The sequence below is a fragment of the Biomphalaria glabrata genome, chromosome 17, assembly GCF_947242115.1.
Source record: "Biomphalaria glabrata chromosome 17, xgBioGlab47.1, whole genome shotgun sequence".
Taxonomy (NCBI): domain Eukaryota; kingdom Metazoa; phylum Mollusca; class Gastropoda; family Planorbidae; genus Biomphalaria; species Biomphalaria glabrata.
This window is the reverse complement of record NC_074727.1, coordinates 2,739,184-2,765,333: the sequence shown is the minus strand read 5'-3', so window position 1 is coordinate 2,765,333 and position 26,150 is coordinate 2,739,184. Positions and strand designations below refer to the sequence as shown.

The 26,150-nt window shown below is 34.9% G+C and overlaps 1 protein-coding gene across 3 annotated transcripts in view; it reads right to left on the bottom strand.

The window, feature by feature from the left end:
- Nucleotides 1-21,183, bottom strand: part of LOC106055886 (arf-GAP with SH3 domain, ANK repeat and PH domain-containing protein 2-like) — a 49,694-nt gene extending 28,511 nt beyond the window's left edge. Inside the window, exons 1-14 of one of the 3 annotated variants that reach the window (XM_056015222.1) lie at nucleotides 20,912-21,183; nucleotides 17,433-17,505; nucleotides 14,681-14,767; nucleotides 13,488-13,549; nucleotides 12,517-12,641; nucleotides 11,309-11,384; nucleotides 11,057-11,110; nucleotides 9,174-9,259; nucleotides 8,353-8,512; nucleotides 7,915-7,941; nucleotides 4,767-4,946; nucleotides 3,451-3,498; nucleotides 1,448-1,499; nucleotides 937-985 (exon numbers count right to left, since the gene is read on the bottom strand). In XM_056015222.1, the coding sequence (XP_055871197.1) occupies nucleotides 937-985; nucleotides 1,448-1,499; nucleotides 3,451-3,498; nucleotides 4,767-4,946; nucleotides 7,915-7,941; nucleotides 8,353-8,512; nucleotides 9,174-9,259; nucleotides 11,057-11,110; nucleotides 11,309-11,384; nucleotides 12,517-12,641; nucleotides 13,488-13,549; nucleotides 14,681-14,767; nucleotides 17,433-17,505; nucleotides 20,912-21,028 (1,196 nt within the window). In that variant the 5' untranslated portion in view covers nucleotides 21,029-21,183. The remainder of the gene's footprint in view (nucleotides 1-936; nucleotides 986-1,447; nucleotides 1,500-3,450; nucleotides 3,499-4,766; nucleotides 4,947-7,914; nucleotides 7,942-8,352; nucleotides 8,513-9,173; nucleotides 9,260-11,056; nucleotides 11,111-11,308; nucleotides 11,385-12,516; nucleotides 12,642-13,487; nucleotides 13,550-14,680; nucleotides 14,768-17,432; nucleotides 17,506-20,911) is intronic. The other 2 variants (XM_056015224.1, XM_056015223.1) reach the window with 2 other exon arrangements.
- Between the last annotated feature and the right edge of the window lie 4,967 nt (nucleotides 21,184-26,150).

Sequence of the window (26,150 nt, the reverse complement as noted above, 5' to 3'; positions counted from 1 at the left end):
CGGTTTCCCATAATTTCGTGGATCCCTTATCTGCTACCACTTTGTCCTGTTACAAGGCGATATTTTCTCCTGCTACTGTTGCTCTCTTTAAGGGCGTTTAGCTACTAACAGAAGTTCAGCTATCAAAACTATTTACATATTGCTGAATGAGTTTAGGGCCTAATCACATTCACTAACATGACTGACAAGCCTACAGCATCTAAAGCAGAAGAAAATGCCACTGAGAGAGCAACACTTTAAAAGAGTATAATTTCATTTTTCTCAATTAATTAAAACATTTGCCAATTTCAGATATAATTACCATCAGGCTGAAAACATTCAAATCCCAAGAAAATAACAAGGGCATGAGCTGGGAGATGAGCCTACTATCTCAGATCTAATATTGATGACATCTCCTTTTTAAGCACTATTTTCATTCCAACATATTATTATTATTCAGAAAAAAAAAAAAGTAGCAGTTGCATCAGAACTTTGAATGGTCTAAAATATTGTGATGTCGGATTTTCAATATCTTTTCTAGTTTACGAGATCTAAACAGGATGGACGGACGGACAGATATTTCACAAAAAACTAATAGCGTCTTTTCCCCTTTCGGGGGCCGCTAAAAAAAAAAAGCATGATTAAATTATTTTAAAGTGCTATCAGTAAAGAGTCCAAAGAGCTCTGATCAGGGTGTCCAATCTGCCCCTTAAATCTCACAAATTTGATCTCTCTGTGCCTTAGCTGTACAAGTGGAAGTTACGCTATGCTTAAGTGCTCTCTAAATATTAAATAATTTTGAAATGAAATGATTAGGAAAAAAACTAAAATTAAACTGCAACAGAAAAAGAAAAGTTCCAGCACTTCAGCACTTCCCAAGTACTCTTAACACTGTTAGGTATCTACCATGTCAAAGTAGATCATGTGAACACCAAGTAATCAAAACAAATGACTCACTCTTCCATCTCTTTGGTGTCTTCTGCTTGAAAATGGTAGGTTCGATTATCTGGAGAGAAAAATAAAAGACCACTTTTAAGACCTTGCGACCTATAGGGCAAATTATAAAAGGTCATCTGTTTCTATGGCAGGCGATTAAAGAGGATGATGTGGCCAGCACAACGGCCAACTGCTTTTACTTTCCCCAACTAAAGTTTTAAAAATTCCTGTCTTCAGATTCTAACCCGGGACCTTTCAGTTTGGAGGCAAAGCAGTTAACCACTCGGCCCACCTTTATGAATGAAAAATTTTTTAATAGAAAATATTTGTAAAGCCAGTCAGTTACCCAAATGAATCATCAAGAACATGAACTTGAAAAAAAAAAAAAAATCCCAAATGGTCAATCTAAGTGCTACCTCTATGACATGACAGAACTAAAATATCTTACTGTATTAAATTATAATTTTAAAACTATACAAACGTTACAGCAAATCAATAAGGGATGAGAGAGATTTCAATACTAAGAACATACCTGATGAGGAAACAACATCAAAACATTTCTTGCCAGGGTCATCAGGAACAAGCTGAAAAACAACAGAAGACACATACTTCAAATACTGCAACAACAATATCAAGCAAAGTAAAAGGTAAAAAAATTAATTTTGTGGTGAAATATGATGTGAAAATTAATTTGGATTACAAGTAGTCACTGGCCTTGCAAGTGGTTTATGCTAATTTCTACCTTCTCTTAAACATTTATCTTTTCCTATATATAACACACGTTACTTCAAAATAGAAGATAATTACGTCCTACGCATTTCATGTGTCAATCTGGTCATTCGTGTTAATCAATGTCTTAAAATCTGCTAAGTCTTTAGTTTTCCTGGCTGATTCAGACACTAGGGAGGAAGGAGCACTTGTATGAATTTGCTCTAGCGTATGGAATAAGAAATGTGCCTCTATCTTTGTGTCTTTCTGAGTATTTCATTAGTGTTTTATGTATTATAGCTACTTTACTTTATATTTTTCTATCCTGAAGTGTCTTTAAGTTTAGTGATTTTACTAATGGTGTTACTCATCAAATTTGAATATTCGTTTCTTATAAACCTCACTGTTCTATCTCGTATTTGTTATAGTTTCTTTATGTCTTGTGGAGTTGAGGGATCCCAGACAATAATGTGTACGCGTGAGTGTTGGTCACTAAGATGTAGAATCATCCATTACTATCAATGTGTCGCGAATGCTGTAGAATGCTGGGTTTGTGAGTCCTGGTGCTACACTTCTTAACAAATATAGATAGAATAGATCGACTTCAATTCCATTTTTGGAAGACAAAGATAAAGTTTATTCAATAACAATATACTGCAACTTCTTGGTAGTTACATAAAGATAATCCAATTTGAAATATAATTACATCCGCATAACAAGTTGGCCTCCTTCAGTCGTAGAACAAATATGGTTCCTCTCGCACACTTCCTCATGTGGCTGTAGAGCCCTATTTTGGAGAGACACTCCCGTCCACAGATAGCGCAAAGTAAGGTGGCTTTAGCTTTTGTGGTAGAGGAGCTGGCTATTTAGTCCTCTAAGTACAAATAACGTCCTCATCACAGCGGGTAACAGACTTATCTTCTTATCTTATATAATACAGACGTTACTTCAAAAAAGATGATTACGTCCTACGCGTCATGCATTTAGTCATGCATATTAACCAATGACTTAAATTCTGCCAAGTCACTGGTTTTCCTGGCTAGCTCAGGCAACCCATTCCATGCTCTAATAGCACTAGGGAAGAAGGAGTATTTGTACAAATTTGTCCTAGCATATGGGACGAGGAATGTGCCTTTATCTTTGTGTCTTTCAGAGTATTTTATTAAATTTTGTTTTTGTATTTGAAGATTATGGTTCAGTGTTTTATGTATTATTGCTACTTTACTTTTGAGCCTTCTGTCCTGAAGGCTTTCTAAATTTAGTGATTTTACTAAAGGTGTTACTCTAGTCAAATGTGAATATTCGTTTGTTATGAATCGCACTGCTCTATTTTGTGTCTGTTCTAGTTTCTTAATGTTTTCTTGAGTTGAGGGGTCCCAAACAGAGGATGCATATTCTATTATTGGCTAACTTCAATAATACGTATCCAACTCTTAAGTACAGAAAACAACTACTAGAAATATGTGCACCATCTCTACTGACTTAAAGTGACTACTCTCTACTGAACTTAAGTTACTCCTGACTAAAAGTCAATTTAGTACATTCTCTTTCTACATCAGATGATTCACGTGCCTTTTCACCCTCTTCACCAATGGTGAACATATAACAGGCAATGTCAAGCGAGACTGTGACACAAACAGAGGATCCATATTCTAACATTGGCCAAGCTAAAGTTAAATAGCATTTAAGAGTTATGTTTTTGTTTGATTTGTAAACATTTCAGCAAATGTTGGTGTTCTTTGGTTAACTTAAAGTGACATTAAATAAAAAAAAAAAAGCAAATGTTGCTCTTTTGATAACTTTGATGACATTAAATAATCTTCCTACCTTGACCTGACAAGTAAGTAAACACAGTTTCACCGGGTCTTTGTTCTCCTGAAACAATACAATAAAAGTTGGCAACTACATGGTCTAAAGAAAAATACAAAATAGTTAAACCGACTAGTTCTAGAAAATGATCTCTGATGAAAGAGTCAATACCATCTTCATATAACCTTTATAATGACATCTTATATATAATATAATACAGACCTTAGTTCAAAAAAGAAGATGATTACGTCCTACGCGTCATGCATTCAGTCATGCATATTAACCAATGACTTAAATTCTGCCAAGTCACTGGTTTTCCTGGCTAGCTCAGGCAACCCATTCCATGCTCTAATAGCACTAGGGAAGAAGGAGTATTTGTACAAATTGGTCCTAGCATATGGGACGAGGAATGTGCCTTTATCTTTGTGTCTTTCAGAGTATTTTATTAAATTTTGTTTTTGTATTTGAAGATTATGGTTCAGTGTTTTATGTATAATTGCTACTTTACTTTTGAGTCTTCTGTCCCGAAGGCTTTCTAAATTTAATGATTTTACTAAAGGTGTTACTCTAGTCAAATGTGAAGATTCATTTATTTGTTATGATTCTCACTGTTCTACTTTGTGTATGTTCCAGTTTCTTCATGTTTTCTTGAGTTGAGGGATATTTTAATGTATGCCAAAGGAAATGAACTTCAACAACTGAGGGAATCGGGACCAACATGATTAAACTTAATGACATTTCACAATGTTAATAAAGGTCATGGAAAACGTCATGGTACTAAGGAAAATAAGACTAATGAGTTATGCATTTTTGCCATTAAATAATTTATATAAATACAATATTCTATAATGAAAAGTTTTGCTATTTTAGATTAGATAAAGAATAAAATTTGTTATTGAGATAAGCCGTAATGAAACATGAAATAAAGTTAATGTGCCACACGCAAAAAAAACAACAAAATATTCTATAATGAAAAGTTTTGCTATTTTAGATTAGGTAACGAATAAAATTTGTTATTGAGATAAGCCGTAATGAAACATGAAACAAAGTTAATGTACCGCACACAAAAACTACGCCTTTGAATTTCACAGGCATAATTTAGTAATAAAAAAAGAAAAACAAATATATACTTTTAAAAACAAAAAGACACTTGACCTATTTCTCATTTTAATTTTCACATCTTTGTCACCTTCAATGTACATCAGTTACTAATTAGAACCGGAAATACTCAGATTTTTTATTAAGCCAGGAACTACAAATCTAAAAATTGCATAATGTAATAAGACCAATTAGTGTATAGCAATTTTAATTATTTTCCAAAAGCTGAAGCTTACATCATGGTGACTAATCTCCAAATGTCCATCACGAATGATGCACTTCCGCTTGAGCCACATCTTGCGCACTCTTCCCTCTGACTTTTTCAAAAGGTGTCCTTTCTTTTCACACCCTAGGGACTTGTCCCCTGTAGGCTGGTGAAGATTGTAGCCGGCTGGGGAGGAGTTTACCGGCGGAGGCTGAAAAAAAAAAATAGGTTACATGGCATCGTAATATCTCAAATTGTTAAAGCAACATCTATTTTAGTATTTCTGTACCCAATAGCATTCAAAACTTGTGATAATAAAATTGAAGATCCTAAAGGGAAAGAACTAGTAGCTTAATGTTTTTTTTTAAATTTCTATTAGAAATGGAAGTTACGAAATAAGATATTATTAGTCACAGTTCATGGAACAGATGAAAGATCAATTCAAAAATGTTTTCAAATGTCAATAAAAGCTTATGGGCCTTCATGTTCCCGTTGCAAACCAGGCACTTGTCACATATTCCCCAAGAAATATTTTTCTTTAAAAACACAAAAAACTAACAAAAAAAGAATTAAGAAGTAAAATTAAGCTAGTATATTTCACACATTTCTTTTAAAGAAATATATTTTTTTTTTAAATATCAAAAGTTTCCAGAACTCTTGCTCCACATGTAAAAAAATGAAAACAGATAACACTGAAGCTTCAGAACCTCTGATGAATAGCAAATAAATCCAAATTTGTCAAAATGGGAGAAAATATCTGTCTTAAGAAAAAGACAACATAATAATTGCTATGTGTATACATAACTGACTATATTTTATAGTTATACTTTAATCGGCGTTATACAAAAATAAACAATGACTTTGGCAAACTGAGACATTTAACTTTTTAATTTCTTGTTGGTAATACTCTATCTTTTTGAACAAAAGAGTTACGTCAAAGAGAGAGAAGAGATAATCAGCACAGCACTTTCCTAATCTTTAACCCTTAAAGTGCTAAGCTGTTTTTCGATGAGTGCATACATAATGGAATTACAAATCTGATGTTTAGAGGCTAAACTACCACACGCGTTTTAAGGGTTAACAGGCAACGCTGTACAACTTGGGGCGCGGTGGCTGAGCGGTAAAGACTGGGATTTTTAATTTCCGGAGATTCTGAGTCCACCCAGCTCTAATGGGTACCTGACGTAAGTTGGGTAAAACTAAAGGCGGTTGGTCGTTGTGCTGGCCACATGAAACCCTCGTTAACCGTAAGCCACAAAAACAGATGACCTTTACATCATCTGCCCTGTAGACCACAAGGTCTGAAAGGGGAACTTTACTTTTTTTTTTTACAGCGCAACTTGTCAAGTGTTGAACACATGTTAAAAAGAAAAACACCAACAGAGAAAAGAGAAAGAAAGAAAAAAAGTCCATGCATAAGAATTGACATAAAGTATATCGACACCAAACAACAAATAATAAGAAGATGGGTATTATAAATACAGTTTCACCTTTCATCCTGTCTTTAGATTTACAACAGCCACAGACTGGAAGCAGCTGGAGTTAGCTGCACTAGCAATGGAACGCAAAACTATGTTGTTCTAATCAAACGACAATATTATAAACTAATATCAACAAAGTTTTGATTTTTATCAAGCATCAAGTGTTATATGATAAACAGTTCAAGTACATGATGTGTTAGCAATATTATATTTTGTATAATTGATATTTATATATACTTATTATTATTAACTTTTTATATACTGTATTAGCAATATTGGTAATGTTAAGATTACAGACAATGTAGGACAATAAGCCAAATAATACCCATTCTAAAGTTTGAGCTAACTACGATTTAAAATAAAATTATAACAATCACTTGAACTGACTACTAGAACAAGAGTAGTTTGAGATCAGTATCACTAAGTTACGAATTTGTTATATTCGATACATTGAAAGTGCAGCCATAACTCAGCATATTTATTACAAGTTATAAAACACAAAATAGGTATGTATATGTATGAATATGTTGAGGTACAGCCACTGAGTGAAATAATACTGAATGAAACTGAAAAGCAGAAACAGCCAATCAAAACAGTTGTAACATTTTCAAAACAAAAAGGACAAAGCATTTATTGTGCATGCTTGAAGATTGGTACTGCTCCAGAATCACTATATGTAAATTAAATTCTAACTAGAAATAGAGAAAGACAGGTAACTTAAAGAGCACAGTTGCATGTAGCCAGCAAACTTGAGAGGGAAAATATTCAATTTGAAATGATCACTATTATAACTAAGTATACCACTGATCAAAACTGATGCTACCAAGAAGAAATCCAGCTAGTGGATAAACATCTGTTCACACTTATATACATACAAAAAATAAATTTTGAGATGGTACAAAATGTTAGTGTACAAGTTGTCCGAGTTGTACTAAGTAAAGACTAATCTGTCAGATTATATCAAAGTTTCCTAAAAAATATATTCAAAAATGATCCATTTTATCTGCAAGCTTTTTATTTAAACTTATAAGTATCTTTAGTTAAAGATGAAAATAAAGTAATTTGTACATTTGTTTAGTTCAAAAAAGAAGAAGCAGCAAGATGAAAAGAGAATGTCCCTTGAGATTTGAGTGTTTCAGTAATAGCATACTTCAAGCTTACAAAAAAGGAAACTTCAAAAGAGTTGATGAAGGGCTGGCTTCAAGACTAGAAGAGTAGCAAGGGCAAGGCCCTAAGCTGGCATATTGTGAGAATTAATTTGACAAGAACCAAAAGATTTAGACGATGATAATTCTTTAGCAATTCAATAGATTATAAAAAATGCCATGACACTGCCACGGGTAGAAAGTAGAAACTAATACAATGTAACAATCAAAAGCCCTTAAAAATAATCCTTAGTGAGAATTTCCATCTCATTGGCAAAACAAGATAAATTAAAAATCAAATCAAATAAAATATAAAATCAAGCACAAACATATAAAAAAAATGAATGACAAGCCACAAGTAATGAAATACAGCAGACGACACAAATCTGAGTCAGGGGTGCCATTGGCATGTTTTTGTGGTGCCCTTAATATGAAGGTGATTAATGCATTCTTTCAAAGTCCACAGCAACAAAGCAACAAGCACCCTTGACTGTGATTTAGGTCGGCTTAACATTTCACAACACTTAATAAAAAGTCAAAAAGGTTTAAGTACCCATCCAGATCCTGAGAAACGGTTGGTCTGTAAATTAACATGAGTGAAGGGATTTAATTAAAGCTATTGTCTTCATTGGTATGTAAATTGATATGAATTGATTTAATTAAAACTATTCTCTTTCAAATCTCACACAGTAAAAAAAAACAACACTTTGGTTCACTACAGTGATAAGAATTAAAATAACACTGCAAAGAAACCTAAAACAAGACTTTATTAAGTTAGAAGGACACACAAACTGACGAAAGACACTCAGACTATAACACACTAAATCAATGTTGTGAACACATTCCTATAGCGTTACCCAAACATAAAGAAGTATTAACAATTTCACCATAACTATTAAAAAATGTTGTTATCACACTTTTATTATAGCCATTTTAAAACCTATTCAGTTGGGAAATGGAATTCTGAAAAGCAATACAAGAAAACACTCACTTCTTTATAGGCAGTCATTGAGCTTTTCAAAGCCTCCCTAAGATCAACTAGCTGCCTCTTCTCTGCGTCATGCCTCTGTCTGATTTTTTGTAGCTGCTTTAACAGTTCTTCCACAAAGTCATGAAAGTGTTGAATCGTCCTTAAGCCATCTTTGAAGAAACTGAGCAGACGACAAAGGGATGTAACACATTTAAACAAATTCATTACTTTTACATAAGTTTTGAAATTATGCTAATAGACTGAAAATGTGTAGTTTTTTTTATTACGTATAGTATATCTGATGACAGGGCCGGCCTTAGGCTAATTCTAGGTCTAAATTATTGAATTAAACTATTATAACTTATATATAATAACAGTGTTTCTGAGGCCTCCTGATTTTCCAGGGCATCCTGGAAAGCTCCCGAAATAGCAAAATACATGAAAAAGTATTGGAAATCTCATGAAATTATTAAAAGCTCCTGAAAACTCATAAAAAATCTGAAAAATAGACAAAATTGTCATTTTGGTGTGCAATCATATGTGCAATAAAAAAAAAAGGTTTTGTCAGCTTTCATGTAATAAAAATTTATTGCAAAGACGAAGGTACTTTCTAATAAAAATTTCTTAATTTTGACATTATGCTCATTCCTATCCAGACTGGGTGCATAGGGCCCCGCAATTGTTAGGGCCAGCCCTGTCTGATGACTAACATAATCAGTGTCTAAATAACTCTATTAACTAAGATAAAATAAGAAATAAGTTTATGATGATCAAATAACAACAAAGGTGAGAAAAATATGTGAAAGGACAAAATTGTGCATGTTGGTTGGTGTGCAACTTACTTAGCTTGAACCTGATAATATTCTGCTAGTGACTGCAACAAGTCAGACCCCTTTTTGGTCCTAATTTCATTGACTTTGATGAGATACTGAGGAAAAATATGTATTAGAATTATTGAAGAAAAGTTATACAATTTCTGGATACCCAGTTACTGAAGACATGAGATAGTCTTTTGGGGTTTAACCAAAAAGTAGATAAATCATTTCAGGCACTAGCATTTGATATATTTGATATATATATAACCAAAAAGTAGTTAAATCATTTCAGGCACTTGTATTTGGTAAGTAAAAAAACAATGCATGATTACTTTTGGATTCCAAACTAACAGAGATTTTATTTTCAATGCTCTACCTAACCAATATATATATTACAATACCAATAAAATGGTTTTCTCTATTACTCATATAAAGCAACACAGAATCAATGTTAGACAATACAGTGGAAATATTTCAAACCAGCAGCTCCATTTAAGATTATTATCTTATCTTATATAATACAGACGTTACTTCAAAAAAGAAGATGATTACGTCCTACGCGTCATGCATTTAGTCATGCATATTAACCAATGACTTAAATTCTGCCAAGTCACTGGTTTTCCTGGCTAGCTCAGGCAACCCATTCCATGCTCTAATAGCACTAGGGAAGAAGGAGTATTTGTACAAATTTGTCCTAGCATATGGGACGAGGAATGTGCCTTTATCTTTGTGTCTTTCAGAGTATTTTATTAAATTTTGTTTTTGTATTTGAAGATTATGGTTCAGTGTTTTATGTATGATTGCTACTTTACTTTTGAGCCTTCTGTCCTGAAGGCTTTCTAAATTTAGTGATTTTACTAAAGGTGTTACTCTAGTCAAATGTGAATATTCGTTTGTTATGAATCTCACTGCTCTATTTTGTGTCTGTTCCAGTTTCTTAATGTTTTCTTGAGTTGAGGGGTCCCAAACGGAGGATGCATATTCTATTATTGGCCTAACCAAGGTTAAGTAACATTTTAGTTTTATGTTCTTATTTGATTTATAGAAATTTCTTTTAATAAATCCTAATGCTTTGTTTGATTTTTTTGTAGTTTCATCAATATGTGGATTCCATGATAGTTTTTCATTTATTATAACACCTAGGTATTTTGCGTTTTTAGTGTGTGATACTGGTTTGCCATGAATAAGATAAGTGGAATTAATTTGTTTTAGTTTTTTTGTTACTCTTAACAACTGACATTTTTCTGGGTGGAAAGACATGCTCCAATTTGATTCCCATTTCTGTAATTCATCTAATTCTCTTTGTAAAATATCTGTGTCTTGTGTTGTTTTTATTGTTCTATATATTATGCAATCGTCTGCAAATAATCTGACTTTTGTTCCTGAACTAATGCAATTTGGTAAATCATTTATGTAAATTAAAAATAGTAGTGGACCCAAGACTGTACCTTGAGGTACACCTGAGTTTACTGTTATCGGTGTTGATTTAGAGCCATTTATTATTACAGTTTGTTCTCTCCCTATCAGAAAGTCTTTAATCCACTGATGCAGTGGACCATTAATGCCGAAATATTTTAATTTTTTAAGCAAACTATGGTGGTGAACTTTGTCAAAAGCCTTAGAAAAATCTAGTAAGATAGCATCTATTTGTTCACTATTATCTAAACCTTTTGAAAAATCATCAATTAGTCCTATTAGTTGTGTTTCACATGATCTATATTTCCTAAAGCCATGTTGGTATGGTGTGAGGACATTATGTTTGTCTAAGTGGTTTATGATGTTGCTACATATTATGTGTTCTAGGATTTTACATGTGATGCTGGTAAGTGATACTGGTCTGTAGTTCCCTAGGTCAGATTTTTCTCCTTTTTTAAATAGTTAGTTCAAGGTAAATTGTTAAAAGAACTTACTTCACACATCTGAAGCTGGAAAATTTTTCTTTCTTTCTCCATTTCTTCAGCAAGCTGAAAGATAAAACAAAAGCCACCACTTGGTCATCATGTTCTTTAAATGTCTTGTTGCTGTCAACAATACTAGACAATAACAGTTGCCACTTGGTCATTATTGTCTTCTCTAAATGCCTTGTTGTCAACAATACTAGACAATAACAGTCACTAAATGATTTTCTTATAAAACGAGACATTGTCAGATATTTCACGAACCTCTGCACCAGAAATTTCTCCCCTCACCATGCCAGCATTTTCAGCTTGTTTCTTCTTTTCTTTCTCTGTTTTGGCGCTGGTAATAAGATGTTGAGATAAAACATCTTCAATTAAACTGGTATCACAAGTGTTTAGTTTCTGAGCTTAATGTTAATGAGCTAAGTTAATGCAAATAAAACTTATTTATCATTGTAATTTTTTCTGGCCACTTGTATAAGCTAAATAGTTAACTATTTTATCATTATTGAATATAGCCCAACTCAGCTGCAACCAATACTGTAGCCTGACATTTAATAACTGTTATTTGTAATCAAACTCAACATTTAACAATGTTACAATAAGCAAGCAGTGGTGTCTTAGTAGATTGTGATGCTACAGAGCATCTCATTTACTTATCTTATGAAATACAGACATTACTTAAAGAAAGAAGATGATTACATCCTACACGTGTTCCTAGGTCAACCTAGTCATTGTGATGATCAGATTTTCCGGGGATTATATTATCAAACTTGACAATTCAATGAAATGAACAAAGAAACATCTCTCTGTATTTTCTTAAAACTTCTTTAATAATACTTCTTCAACTTTCACATAAAATGACTTCTCAATTCAATAAGAACTTGACTTGATACTTCTTAAATAAAACTTAAAGATACATGAAACTTCACTTAGATTTTCAACTTCAACTAATAAAACTTTAATTAATGGACCCGCTAATATCACAAAACTTATAATCATTACTAATCGAGGACTAAGCGAGGACCATCGCTCTACAAGAAACTACTACTACCCCGTCTAACTGACTTTCCCTTAATTTATACCTTTCTTAATCGTACATTCCAGAATCATGGAAACTTCTCCTTTAATTATTTTAGTAACTTTGACCTTCTAGAAGCTGACGCGTGCTATTTTTTTCCCTTAACCTCTTTCTTTGATTGGATACCTAAAATTAACTTGTTTACGCTGGACACTTGCACTGGTTTGAACTCGCTTCTAGAAACTGGTCGAAATAGGTCACAGACTCGACTCGTGACAGTCATGCATACTAACCCAATGACTGCCAAGTCATTGGTTTTTTCCGGCTGACTTAGGCAACCCATTCCATGCTCTTATGCTTACTTGTCTCTCAAACAAAGTAAAAGGGAGAAGATGCAATGATCTAACAATGAGTGACTGACAATGTAAATCTGATCCTCAATGCCACTTACAACTTTGTCTCATAATCCTTCCAGGCTTTATCAAATGGTTTCTTGAGATCTCCTTTAGCACCTTTGAACTCTCCTTTCATGAAGGAGTCCAGAGGGAAGAGAACCATGTTGTTGAGCCCATCCATCTAGGAGAAGTCAAGGGTTAGAAAACAAGTTAGTGTCTTTATTCATTTCTTAGCATCTAACCATCCTTTTCACGCATGTTCTTTTCACATTCCAACTATTATAGCTAGCACCCTCTTCATGCGTGGATGGAAGGACAGAAATTCTTGCATACACATATATACTAGCATTACTGCTTCCCCTTTTTTCTGCCTTATAACCATAAAGGGCCAAAAAGTCAACGCTTCCCCATACATTTGATTGGCCAGTGAGTTCTCATATCTTACATGCTGAATAGGACAGGGACGTAAATTCGAGTTTTACTTCTCAACCCCTCTCCCTGCAACTCTCTGCCTAGATAAATATTCCTATTTACACTAACTATTCTTCTGCTTTTCATTTCTTTGAAATATTTGATAGGCTATATGCTATTTTTTTTTAAACAGGCCTCCTTTTTTTTTTTATTATACCCTGCAAATGGTAATGTTCACATAGTTTTGGCCGTAGCCCCCATTTTGTTTTTTGGCTCTGCCAGCATTTCAACAGCCCCCCATTTGTCCCATGAATTCTAGTATCTGTTATTTCTTACTGGCAAGGCCCTCTTTATAATGCTTCTGAGTCAAACATATACATTTAGCAAATGAATTTCATTACCAGTATCATATCACCCCCTCCCATTTCTACGAAAATAGTCATACAGACATATTTTTCGTTTTTTTTTAGGTCTTTATCGAAATGCTGATATATTTTAGCCGAGGCTCCCACACTTCCCTACCATAATTTTGGCCCGTGAATAACAGAATGTAATGTTGAATTTTCTTCCTACATCTAAGACTTTGAAAGCAAAAGCAATTGAAATGTTGACTGACCATATTTTTCATCATGGAAGACAAGTCTTTGGTCACATGGGAGAACTTCATAAATGCCTCACCTGGAATAAAAACAATTGAAGTCAAAAAGATCATACAAACATATGGCATATCAAGCATTCATTTTCAAGACTTAATTAAATTTAGAACCATTCTTTAACATAACTCTATTGCCTCAAGTCTATTTAATAACACAAGCACACAATTACATGAATATAGGCAATGTCGAATGACAATGCAAAACCCAGCTGCGACCAGCTTATTTTGCCACAGGTCTACTTAACTTGTCTATTAATTATCTGCACCTGTCTTCAGCAAGGGCCCTTCTACAAGCCTGAAATGTGTGTCCTGCAACCTTCAGGAGAGCTCTCCAGCTGTATAACACAGCATCACCTCCAGCCTGCACTAAGTATTAAAAGTTCCCCCTTTCAGACCTTGTGGTCTATAGGGCAGATGATGCAAAGGTCATCTGATTCTGTGGCCAGCACACCTTTACTTTTCCCCAACTAATGTCAGGTAACTATTAGAGCTGGGTGTACTCTGAGGCGCCCAAAGATCTAGAAATTAAAAATCCGTCTTCACCAGGATTTGAACACGGGACCCCTGGTTCAGAAGCCAAGTGCTTTACCGCTTGGCCGCTGCGCCTCCGCACTAAGTCTTTTTAATGTGATAATTAGCTTGCGCAGGCCAATACCAATCTTTACACTAAATTTACAGAGGGCACGAATCCATGCAATTTAACTTGATAGATTAAGTTGAAGAATTAAATTTTAGCCCATTACAAAAATTTGTAAGAGCTTAAACCAACAAAAAAACTTGTCAAAAAAAAAAAAAAAAAAAGTCAGATACCTATCAGAGCTAGGTAAACCTATCAGAGCTAGGCAAACCTATCAGAGCTAGGCAAACCTATCAGAGCTAGGTAAACCTATCAGAGCAAGGTAAACCTATCAGAGCAAGGTAAACCTATCAGAGCTAGGCAAACCTATCAGAGCTAGGCAAACCTATCAGAGCTAGGTAAACCTATCAGAGCTAGGCAAACCTATCAGAGCTAGGCAAACCTATCAGAGCTAGGTAAACCTATCAGAGCTAGGCAAACCTATCAGAGCTAGGTAAACCTATCAGAGCTAGGTAAGATTCGAGAGCATCCTAACGTCCAGATAGATACCAAGTTTCAAACGCCAACATCTACCTACCAATCTCCTGTTCTTGATCTCTGGCCTTGGCAATATTTCCAAGTCTCTCTAGATTCTCAGCCACTATGGCATCATTGGCGACATGGGCTGAAACAAACAAAAAGTATGAAAAGCCACTTAGCATATACATGAAAGAAAACAAAACAAGACAGGCCAGGTCAGCAGAAATATTTTAACATTTTTTTTATAGACCTAATTGACTTCAAAACATTTCAAGACTTGATTTGTCAAACAAAGAAAAAAAAAAGGCAGCACAGAAAACCAACTCCTAGATACCACAAATGAGATTGGACCAAAGCGTTCTGAGCATGCTATAAGCATGAAAGTAGCGCTATATAAAAGCTATAAATATATATATATATATATCCAAAAATTCTACTGGGTTTTAACAACAACAAAGTAACAAAATCTTAGTATTTTATAGCCGAAAAAAAAAAAAATTAATTTTCATCATTCTTATATCTTTAATGTCTCTGTCTTTTGCAGTAATGAGTCTTGCTTAAAACAACATGTCTACTTATTTTTGGCATCAACATGTTATCTATGCATAACCAAGAAATCTTGTATCTTGTTACAAAAAAATATATCAACAGGAGTAGGAAGTACTTGCAAACACTATTGAACAATTTAATTTGAAAGATAGCATTTCTCACTTATGAGTATAATAGTGTAGTATGAAAGTATCCAGGAGATTAACAAAAATCTGTAATACAACAAAAAAAATTACATTTACAAATCTTAATAGTGTAAAGGCAGTGGCCTGTTTGAGAAATATGAGAAATGCACTTTTCTTAATGTACCATTCTCCGCTATAAAAAAATCAAATTTAACCTAATTTTTATACTTTTATGTTATGAATGTTTCAGAAGTTTTCTGAAAATTGAATATTATCACATCCTAGCCAAAACCTTCATGCATTACAGCGAGGAATGGAGGCAAGCAGGGTTCGAACCTGGGACCATCAAGATGACAGACCAAATCCTATTTGCATCTCATTCCTCTTTGTTCCGAAGACTCAATTTTTTTGTTAAAAAGAAATTTAAAAAAAAATGATGGTTTGGGTAGGCTACTTTATAAAATGTCCAAGTCTAGGAACTGCCAATCTACTGAATCCCCCAAATTCCCTAGTGCCATCTCATCAAAAGAAAAACACTTCTGGGTATGTGCATGTTTAAAAACACTGCCCTATATATGATACTTGTTATTTTGTTTCTCCTCAGTGGCCACGCCCACCAAGGCTAGGACACTCCTCTCTAGCACACACACGAGATCCACTTCAGTTAAAAGGTAATTAAAAAAGTCTGAAGTGTGCCAGGATAGACTTAGCTGAATCCTATCTTCCCCATGTGCTGCAGAGATAAGTGGGACAATGAGGTCAATAAGTCACTTCCCTTAGACTTCACACCGCTACTGATGATTTAGAAGTGAACATGTTTTAAGAAGCTATTCAATTTACTGTCTTACTTGGCTATGTGCCGATGAGTCATGAATTAGTAGAGTTAAAGTCTCTAATTAACATGCAGTCAGAGGCGTAGTGAGGGGGGCAAGATGCCCTCAGCCTATATTTCTATGTGATGTTCATTATGGAAAATGGGGAGGGGGGGGTGCGCCAATAATGTACTTTGCCCAGGGCACACAATTTGTTCACTTGGCCTCTCCATACAGGACAAGATAAACACAAAGATACCCATAAGACATAATTATTTTTCTCTTCGGAACGAACGTCAGTAATTTATAAGATAAGATAAAAAGCAAACTTTTAAGTAAACTTAGCAATGTCCAACTGCCTTTTCTATACCAACAAGATTCTAGTAACTAATTGGTCTAAAACTTAGAAATGTTTTCATGTCCTTGTCTCCCTCAGGAATGATACTCTTCTGCCAAGCTTTTGAACTATAAATACATATATACATACAAGAAGTATAGAGTAAAGCCAAAATATTCATTTTCAATATTTATTGTCATTAATTTGTTCTAGAAAAAAAGAGAAATATCAAAATGACTTAACAACTAAACCAACTTTACAACATACATTTTTTTAATGTTCTCTTAGTAATTTAAAACGGTTAAACCTCTTATAGAATAATTTTGTGTGTTAATTCGATAGAATGTATCTTGGAAAGGACAGAAATGCCTTAGATGAAATGAATATGTGTAGGACACAATACCATTATCTTTTGTTAAGAAAGAACAACAGTAATTTATTATAAGATAAGATACAATAAGAATGACAGTACAACCACTAGATTTACTTGTTACAAACTTGCTATTAGTCTACATAAAAAAAAAAGGATCCTTTGAATTAAAAAAAATAATTTTGGCTATTTTTTTTTTTAAATTATAACTTCAATGACTAATAGCAGCTAATGCCAAGCCTGATGAAGACTCCCAACAAACATTGATAAACATAGCTTACCACATATAATATATTTTTTAAATCTTATGTTCTTATTTTGTTCAAAATTTTACATTTAAGTTGGCATTAGATCTCACAACAAATCATGAAAAAAATGAATCTATACACTGCATTATTGAACAAAAGTGAGACCAATAAGGAGCTAACTGTTGAAAATCGAATGGACAAAAAGTGCACAGCAGTGGTCAAATATTAGACAAGGATTAATAAGAAAAAGCAAAGGTAATATACTTCATAAATGTAGGTGTAAAAAAATATTGAGTCTCCACTATACACATCAACAATTACATCTTTCCCTGTACCAAGAACCAGTCCAGAGTGAATGAGATAACTTACTGTTGCCTGTGTTGTAGAGAGCCTTGACAGACTTCTTCATTTTAGTCAGGCTGCTTCGGTCTAAATCTAGAGTCTAGGAGAAAAAGAAAGGAACATAAATTAAAAACAAAGCCAACAAATAAAAAAAAAACAAGTAGCTTTATGGGGGCATGATGGCTGAGTAGTAAAGGGATTTGATTCAGAACCAGGAGGGAGGTCTCTGATTCAAATCCTAGGATTTTGAATTCAGTTGTTTTTATGGGGGCGTGGTGGCTGAGAGGTAAAGCGATTAGCTTCAGGGGAAGTCTCTGGTTCAAATCCTGGAATCTTGAATTTAGCTGTTTTTTTTTTTTTTGAAAACTCTAATCTGACATTAGTTGGGGGAAAAGTAAAGGCGGTTGGTCAATGTGCTGGCCACACGACACCCTTATTAACAGTAGGCCACAGAAACCAATGACTTTTACATCATCTGCCCTGTAGATCACAAGGTCTGAAGAGGGCACTTTACTTACTAATAATCTTCTCAAGATATATCCAAACTTTTCATCACAATGTGCAAATGATTAACATTGCAAGTAGATTGATATATTTTTAAAATTATTTTTAAACAGTGACTACTTGTTGGTGCTACTTTTGTAATGGCAAGTTCCACTAGTGTTGTGTGGTTATACAACAGGCGGCAAGTCAGATGTAAATTTAATGACACAACATTCAATGATAGTTATAGAGATTCATTTTACAGAGCAAACAAACATGAATTGTAAAATAAATAAGCAAGCAGAATACTTCAGAGAAAATGACAATATAAATGAATTGAATTATAATAAATCTACTGTGAAAGTATTGAAGCACAATATATTGCCCCAAACATTTAGTACCCTATTTATACTTTTTAAAGTTTAGGTCTAGCAAATGTATGAATTATTCAGAAACTATAGTAAAATAAAATGTTTATTCTTAATTATCTGCCCTGAGTGTATTGTTGTTTTTTTGTTTTGTTGTTTTTTTTGGGGGGAGGGGGGGCACACTGAAAAACTTGTGTTGTTAATAGTAATAAGCATAATCCAGATACAATCTGAAAACAGCATTTTAAAAACTTTTTTCGATGCTGAAAAAGTCTTCTCCGTGCTGTCATTAGAAGCAATCAGAGATTTTATTAAGACACAATGTTGTTATTGTTTCAATTTCAATTACAAGTAAGAGTGGCTGTGGGTTTTAGCACCAAAGGATATTTAAGGACAAAGATTACAAAGAATAAAAACAGAAATTTAAAGTGTAAGGGTTAATTGTTGTTTCTTTTTTTTTTTTAATGGCAACCAGGCATTTAAGTATTTAAGAGTTTTTTTGTTGTTTTTTTCTGAGGAGGATATATATATTTATATTTATAGCTTTTATATAGCGCTACTTTCATGCTTATAGCACGCTCAGAGCTTTGGTCCAATCTCATTCGTGGACCAGTGGGGGGAGGGGAGGGGGTATCTAAGAGTTGGTTTTTCGTGCTGCCTTTAGGCGCTCAGTAAACACAACTCTGCCCGAGTCGGGTGTCGAACCTCGAGCCCCCTTCTAGGTAGCCAAGCCAAGCCCTTGGCTTCTCGACCACGTTTCCCACAGGATTATAAACAATATCTCTTCAATTTTTCAGGGTGGATGGAAATTAACTGTTTAAACTAAAAATTAAAGGGGAAAGTATTTATTTTATTTTTAGAATAGGTTTCTTTCTATGTTACATGAAAGCTTATAAATATTAAGATTAGAATAAAAAAATCTGGATAAATGTAACTTAAATAAATTTGAATATTGATTAACTGTAATAAGAATGTAAAGATAACACAACAGAGAAACCTGTTACATAGCTTTACTAAGCTAGAATGAACACATTCCAATGACATTACACAAACATAAACAAGTATCATCCATTAATAATAATAATAATTTAATTTATAAAGCACTGTTAACAAAAAAAAATTTAGGCTAAAGGCACTGTGATAACATTACAAACATAATCACGAGAGCTAAAATGACAAACTAATCTCTAAAAAGGTTTTAAACAGATAGGTCTTAATGTTCTTCATGAATGTAGTGTAGCATGTTGTCTGTCTGAGATCAATGGGGAGTGAGATTTTACCACTTAAACTTTCAAATATGTATAAAATATATTATTTATATATATGTAATCTAAATTTAAAGCATTTCATTATTAATTTGTTTATAAACATGATTTATGGTGTCATGTATTGAAGCATCTTTATCTTCATCGACATTAAAATATTGTTGCAATAGGCATATTATTTTATACAGATTGATAATTGATTATATCATTGTATGTATATATATATATATATAGAGAGAGAGAGATATTCTAGTAGGCAAAATTTTTATGAGGGTTGGTGAGTTAGTGTTTAGTATTTATATATTATTATATAAATCTCAACCACAATAAAGAATGTATCTAGATTATAATAGATCTAGCTATATAATCTAGAACTATAATATATCATATATATCAGTCTAGATCTAGAATCTAGAGCATTCTAGAGTAGATTTTTCCATAAAACAATAACCACAGTGGCTGAGTGAATAGTAGATCTACATTAACTACATGTATTCTATCTCAAAATCTGGATATTTCTAGATTCTAGGCTAGAAGTAGAACTAGAAGAATGTAGATCTAGATATCTAGATACATCTCTCAGTAGTCTCAGTCTCTGACATTATCTGATCACTGGTTTGATTGATGATCTCATTAATTAATAGATTTTAATTTTAGGGAGTCTAGGTCTAGACTAGATTTGTCTAGTCTTAGATTCTAATTCTATAGTAGAGACAGTACAGTAGAGATTATTCTCATTCTAGATATATAATATATATTATAGACTCTATATAATATTATAATATGGATCTCTAGAATCTAATCTAGATATAGTCTGTATAATATAGATCTAGGACTTGACAGAGTATAGAGTGATAGACTAGATGTAAAATCTAGATTCTATATTATAAATATCTAACTATTGATAGCATAGAGATCCTGATGTAGGTATACCAATAATACTGTCCGTATAGCCAGTATAGGATAGGTATAGGCAGTATAGCAATAGTGCCAATACTACTGGCACTGCCAATAGCATATAGATTTATCATTTAGATAGAATCTACTAGATAGTAATAGTACTAATAAGTAATAGACCTAGATCCTAGATTCTAGGGAGTACAGTAACTGAGTAAGTAGATCTAACTTAAACTTAGTAAGACACAGACTTGATTTTGATAGCGAAAGAGAATCAGTGACAGAGTGTCACAGAGTCTACAATACTGATACTCTAGTAACAATACAATATGAATAGAATAGAAGAGAATAGTTATAGTTATTATGAATAGAATAGAGAATAGTTATAGTTATACTTAGTTATAGATTCTAGATAATCATAATAGAGGGGTGGGCCAACAGTTTTATTTTCATGTTTTCATGTTTTAACTTTTATGAATTATGGGCTACTTACTTCTTCCAAAATAGACACCGTTTGACGGCACTGAAGCATTTTGCTGGCGAATGTGGATGTGGTTGGTGACTTGAAATCCTCCCATGTTTCTCTAACGAAATCTTGCACTCCTATCATGTCAATATCATATGGAATTGTATTCTAGTTTTCGCTTCCTTTTACTATGAAGGATGCAAATTCTCTGCTAAGAGGAAGCAACCTAAGCTCTTTCGCGCATTTGTTTTGTATTCAATATGGTGGAAGTTATTTTAAGTTACCTCCCCTAGTTGGCCGGAAATGTATGATTGTCAAAGAAATAAAATTAGCCTACGCCAGTTCATTATAATAATGTCCCGCTTTAAAAGTATTGTACATTAGATTCTATATAGATCCAGATCTAAAGATCTAAATTTAGATATCAGCATAAAAATGTATATAAGCTTTAATTAAAGGAACAGTTTTGTAGAATCATGCTTAGTTGTTATACAGATAACAAAATATTTGAAATATTATAGCTAATATTGATTATTAAATATGCATCGGCAGAAGAGTTATAGCCCCTGGGAAAATATTAATTTTATTCGTGTGTATTATTAATTTCCAAAATGATGATAAAATTATTAGTGAATGCAACCTATTGGCTTTTTCACAGACCAAATTTGTTGAAAGTGTTTATAAGTCAATTCTTCATAAAATGCAATACTCCTTTCGAGACTTAAAATGCCACAGGAAGAGAGATATATTTAGGCCTACTTTGGAAAAAGTCAAATGGCTTTCCCATAGATGGGCTTTCCCTTTTCATATTTATGGGCATTGAGAGTACAGGCGCCGCGCAATCATAAATACAGTATTTCCTGTTGTCCTCTACACTATATCATCAGAACAAATTTTGTCGTCTGTTAAGTTTCTTTCTATATATGCATGCTATAAGCATGAAAGTAGCGCTATAATAAAAGCTATAATAATAATTATTATTATTATATTTCTCTATTCATAAACACCATTTAGCATACTTTGTGGCCATCTGGCAACAGAAATCTGTGAAACCCCTGCAAGGTTGAGCAACCGGATGGTTGATAGTTGGCTTAAAACTCAAGATTAATATGAAGATAAGACAGAAGTAGGCCTAATTCCAATTGGCACCTAAACAATACCACAAAAGTTTAGAGTTTAGAGAGTACAGATTCACTATTCACCACGAAGTGCCAGGTTTCTTTTCTCCATGTAGGCTAATTCGCCATCTTGGAGTTTTCTTGGACTCAGCTGTATCTTTTGACCCACACATTAGTCAGCTCTGCAAGGGTCTTTATCTGCAGTTGCGCAGATTAACACAGATCCGGCAATATTTGACAACCGAGTCCACAAAAAAGCTAACTGTGGCATTCATACCCGACCATCATTGACTAGGCCCTACTGCAATGCCGTGCTAGCAGGTATACCCGATGACAAAATCGCCAAGCTGCAACGAATTCATAATAATAATTTAATTTATAGAGCGCTGTTAACAAACAAAATGTAAGCTCAAGGCGCTGTGACAACATTATAAAAATAAACAGGAGAGCCAAAATGGCAAACTAATCTAAAAAGTTTTTAAACAGATAGGTCTTCATATGTTCTTCTTGAATGTAGTGAAGCATGTCGTCTGAGATCTTTTTCAGTGCATAGGCCAAAGGTTTGGAACACACTCCCCATTGTTAGCGGCGCTCTTTAAATTAAATTAGTATTATTATTAAGTGGTAAAAGTTATACAAAAGTGGATTTGAAATGACAGGTGCCTCTGAAACGAAACAATTAGATACACGTATACTGTTAACCTGTGCTTTTTTTCGTAAAAAAAAAAAAAGGTGCCGGTACTCAGTAGTTGATTACCTAACTTTAAACTACTAAAAATTAATAATATACGTTAAAATATAAGAAAAGGAATATTTTTTTTCAAAAAGGTGCCGGTACGCCGTGCCGGTGCGTACCGTCACAAAAAAAAAAAAAAAAAAGCCCTGCTGTTAACATAGAAATGATTATCCTATTCCAAATACAGAGGGAACGCACTATGGTCATTACCCGCAAAGGCCTTCAGAGGAAATGTTCCTAACTGCATAAGGCATAATTTCACAAATCGTTATTTTTTCCTAGACCATTATTGTCAAGACAGTTGATGCAATTATTCGAATTTGTTAAACGTGTCTGCAAAGCTGGCGTTCAGCAATGCACATTGGCTAATTCCATCGTATACATTGAAGGGGTGGAAATCCTGGGAGGATCCGACAAAGCCAATGGAGTCTGACAGCACATGCGTCACCCGCACTGTGAGGGTTAATGGTGACGGCTAGGAAGAGCAGAGCAAACGTTTACTGCGTAGTGCATGACGGGAGACTGTCATATCGGTCGATACTTTGCCTGGTTTGTCTCATAAATGACTCCCGTTGCCTCACTGTGGAGAGTCTTGCATAAGTGTTCCCAGCTCTGAGAGCTAACGGAGACGCCTCTGCAAGGTCACTCGATCTGGATGGGAGCTATGAAGGCATCATGTCGGGCTGGATGGGAGCTATGAAGGCATCATGTCAATCTGTATGGGAGCTATGAAGGCATCATGTCGATCTGTATGGGAGCTATGAAGGCATCATGTCAATCTGTATAGGAGCTATGAAGGCATCATGTCGATCTGTATGGGAGCTATGAAGGCATCATGTCGATCTGGATGGGAGCTATGAAGGCATCATGTCGATCTGTATGGGAGCTATGAAGGCATCATGTCGGGCTGGATGGCAGCTATGAAGGCATCATGTCGGGCTGTATGGGAGTTATGAAGGCATCATGTCGGGCTGGATGGGAGCTATGAAGGCATCATGTCGATCTGTATGGGAGCTATGAAGGCATCATGTCGATCTGTATGGGAGCTATAAAGGCATCATGTCGGGCTGGATGGCAGCTATGAAGGCATCATGTCGGGCTGGATGGGAGCTATGAAGGCATCATGTCGATCTGTATGGGAGATATGAAGGCATCATGTCGGGCTGGATGTGAGCTATGAAGGCATCATGTCGATCTGTATGGGAGCTATGAAGGCATCATGTCGGTTTCCTGCGAGAGCACCACGTGAGGAGTAATCCTTCCTGCATTGGGGTCAACCGGGGTTCATTTCAGGTACACTGCTACAGTATACATTCAGCAAAATTGCAAAGATATGAATACGACAGTTAAAACGACAAACTAATCTTAAAAAAAGGGTTTAAACAGATGGATCTACATGTTCTTCTTGAATATAGTGAAGCCAGTTTATCTGAGATCAATGGGTAAGAGTTCCAAGCCTTTGCATTCTTTGACCTTGACATTTACTAAATCTATTATACCTTCGACTTCTGCTATCTTATACAGTCCATTTTTTTAAAATTTATAAACGAAAGTTTCAAGCGAACCAAAAGAAAGTAGTGGTCTAAGCCTACTTCTTTTTGACATCAAGGGGCTGCAATATTTATATAGTTCAGGTCCATTATGCATGTGAGACATGGAAGTCATCTGTCAAAATTGAGAAAAGACTAAATGTGGCTCAACAAAAATGGCTGAGACGGATTTTGGGAGTCAGTTACACGGATCGGGTCTCAAACAAGGAAATCCTATGCCGAAATGGGAGTCGAACACTTAGTGAGGTTGTGAAAGAGCGTCTCATGAGGTTTGCGGGACATGTTCTACGACAAAATGAATTACGCACACCAAGAGTTGCGATAACATGGAGGCCAAAACGAGGAAAGCGCAAACAGGGACGTCCTCGTATTACTTGGCGCCACACCTTCATGGAGGACCTCAGAACAGTGGACACCAGGTGGGAGGAGGCTTCAGACATTGCTAATGACAAATCTTTATGGAGACAGCTTGCTGCCCAATGCGCCGAACGGCGCGGGAGGACCTAAGCAAGTCTAAGTAAAGGTCCATTATACTCCGCGTCTTTGTTTATCTCTGTTGATTAGATTCGAAAAACCGAACATGGGATTTTGTTTTCATCATTATCCCCCCTTTCTGTTTATTGTCCAATGTTCTATGAAAGTAGGCCCTCTTATATTATCATTAATCTTATATATTACAGACGTTACTTTAAAAAAAAATAATGACATCCAACACATTTCATGTATCAATCTAGTCATGGAATAAACAATGTGCCTTTATCTTTATGAGACACATAGCGAAACTTTTTAAAAATAGTTTTTATACAGTTTTTGTCTAGCCATAGATGTTTAAGCGGTAAATTTGCGAGTGCTGGGCTGCCCAAACGTCAGCACACGCCTCTCTTCCATACTGACCGGGTCCAGAGGGATGGCGAGCCATCACAATTTGGGGACAGGTGGCTGCAGGAGTTTGCCAGAGAGCAGTAGTCTTACTACTGTCCCCCCGCCTACGGGGCTCCAGGACCGGATTTTCTGTTAGGGTTTACTCCCTTAGCCTTAGACCTTACAGGGACACACACACAAGGCAGTGCGGCTATTGACCTATAGCTAGGGGTTTGGTTTGTGGGCAACAGGGCGTGTCCGCACGCCGACGGGCCAAACCTCCTCCGAGATCCTTGCAGTTTAGCCTGAGGCTTCGCAGCCTCAGTTTCCATCTGCCAACACGAGGAGCTACTGCATAGGACTTGCTGTGGAGAGGCTATGTACTGGCAAGAGAGACTTACAAAATTGCTCCCCTTTCACAAATGCTAGCTAGCGGTGGCCACAAGTCAAGCTACCACACTAGATGCTTCACACAGCCTTTAAGACCACAAGTCAAGCTACCACACTAGATGCTTCACACAGCCTTTAAGACATGCCTTCAGATCTGAAGATTATTACACCCTTGCCCAAACCTAACTCAAGACACCAGGGGATGGTGGTGAGGAGGGCTTGATCCCAAGACAATCGAGGAGACAACCCAGACTACATACCACATGACCAGTCAAACACCCTTTAGTCATATTAAAATATCAATCTTTAAAAGAATAAGTCAAGTGCGGGCTTTGTTATTGTTAGTCTAGACCTATTGCAAATTTAATTACATGACTGATCCAAACTAACTGATACAGACACATTAAATACCGATATAAGCTTTGTTTTTTTTTTTTAAATATTTTTTTTTCAGTTCTTGCTTTGTAAATTCTCATCAAAGTGGAAGATGAAGTTAAACAGCATACAGAGGTTCTCTACTCTTTTCATCTTTGCCCAGATCAAATGCCAATCATAAACACATTCTCAAAAATTGTAACAATGTAAGACCACTTATTAAGCAACAAGGAAAC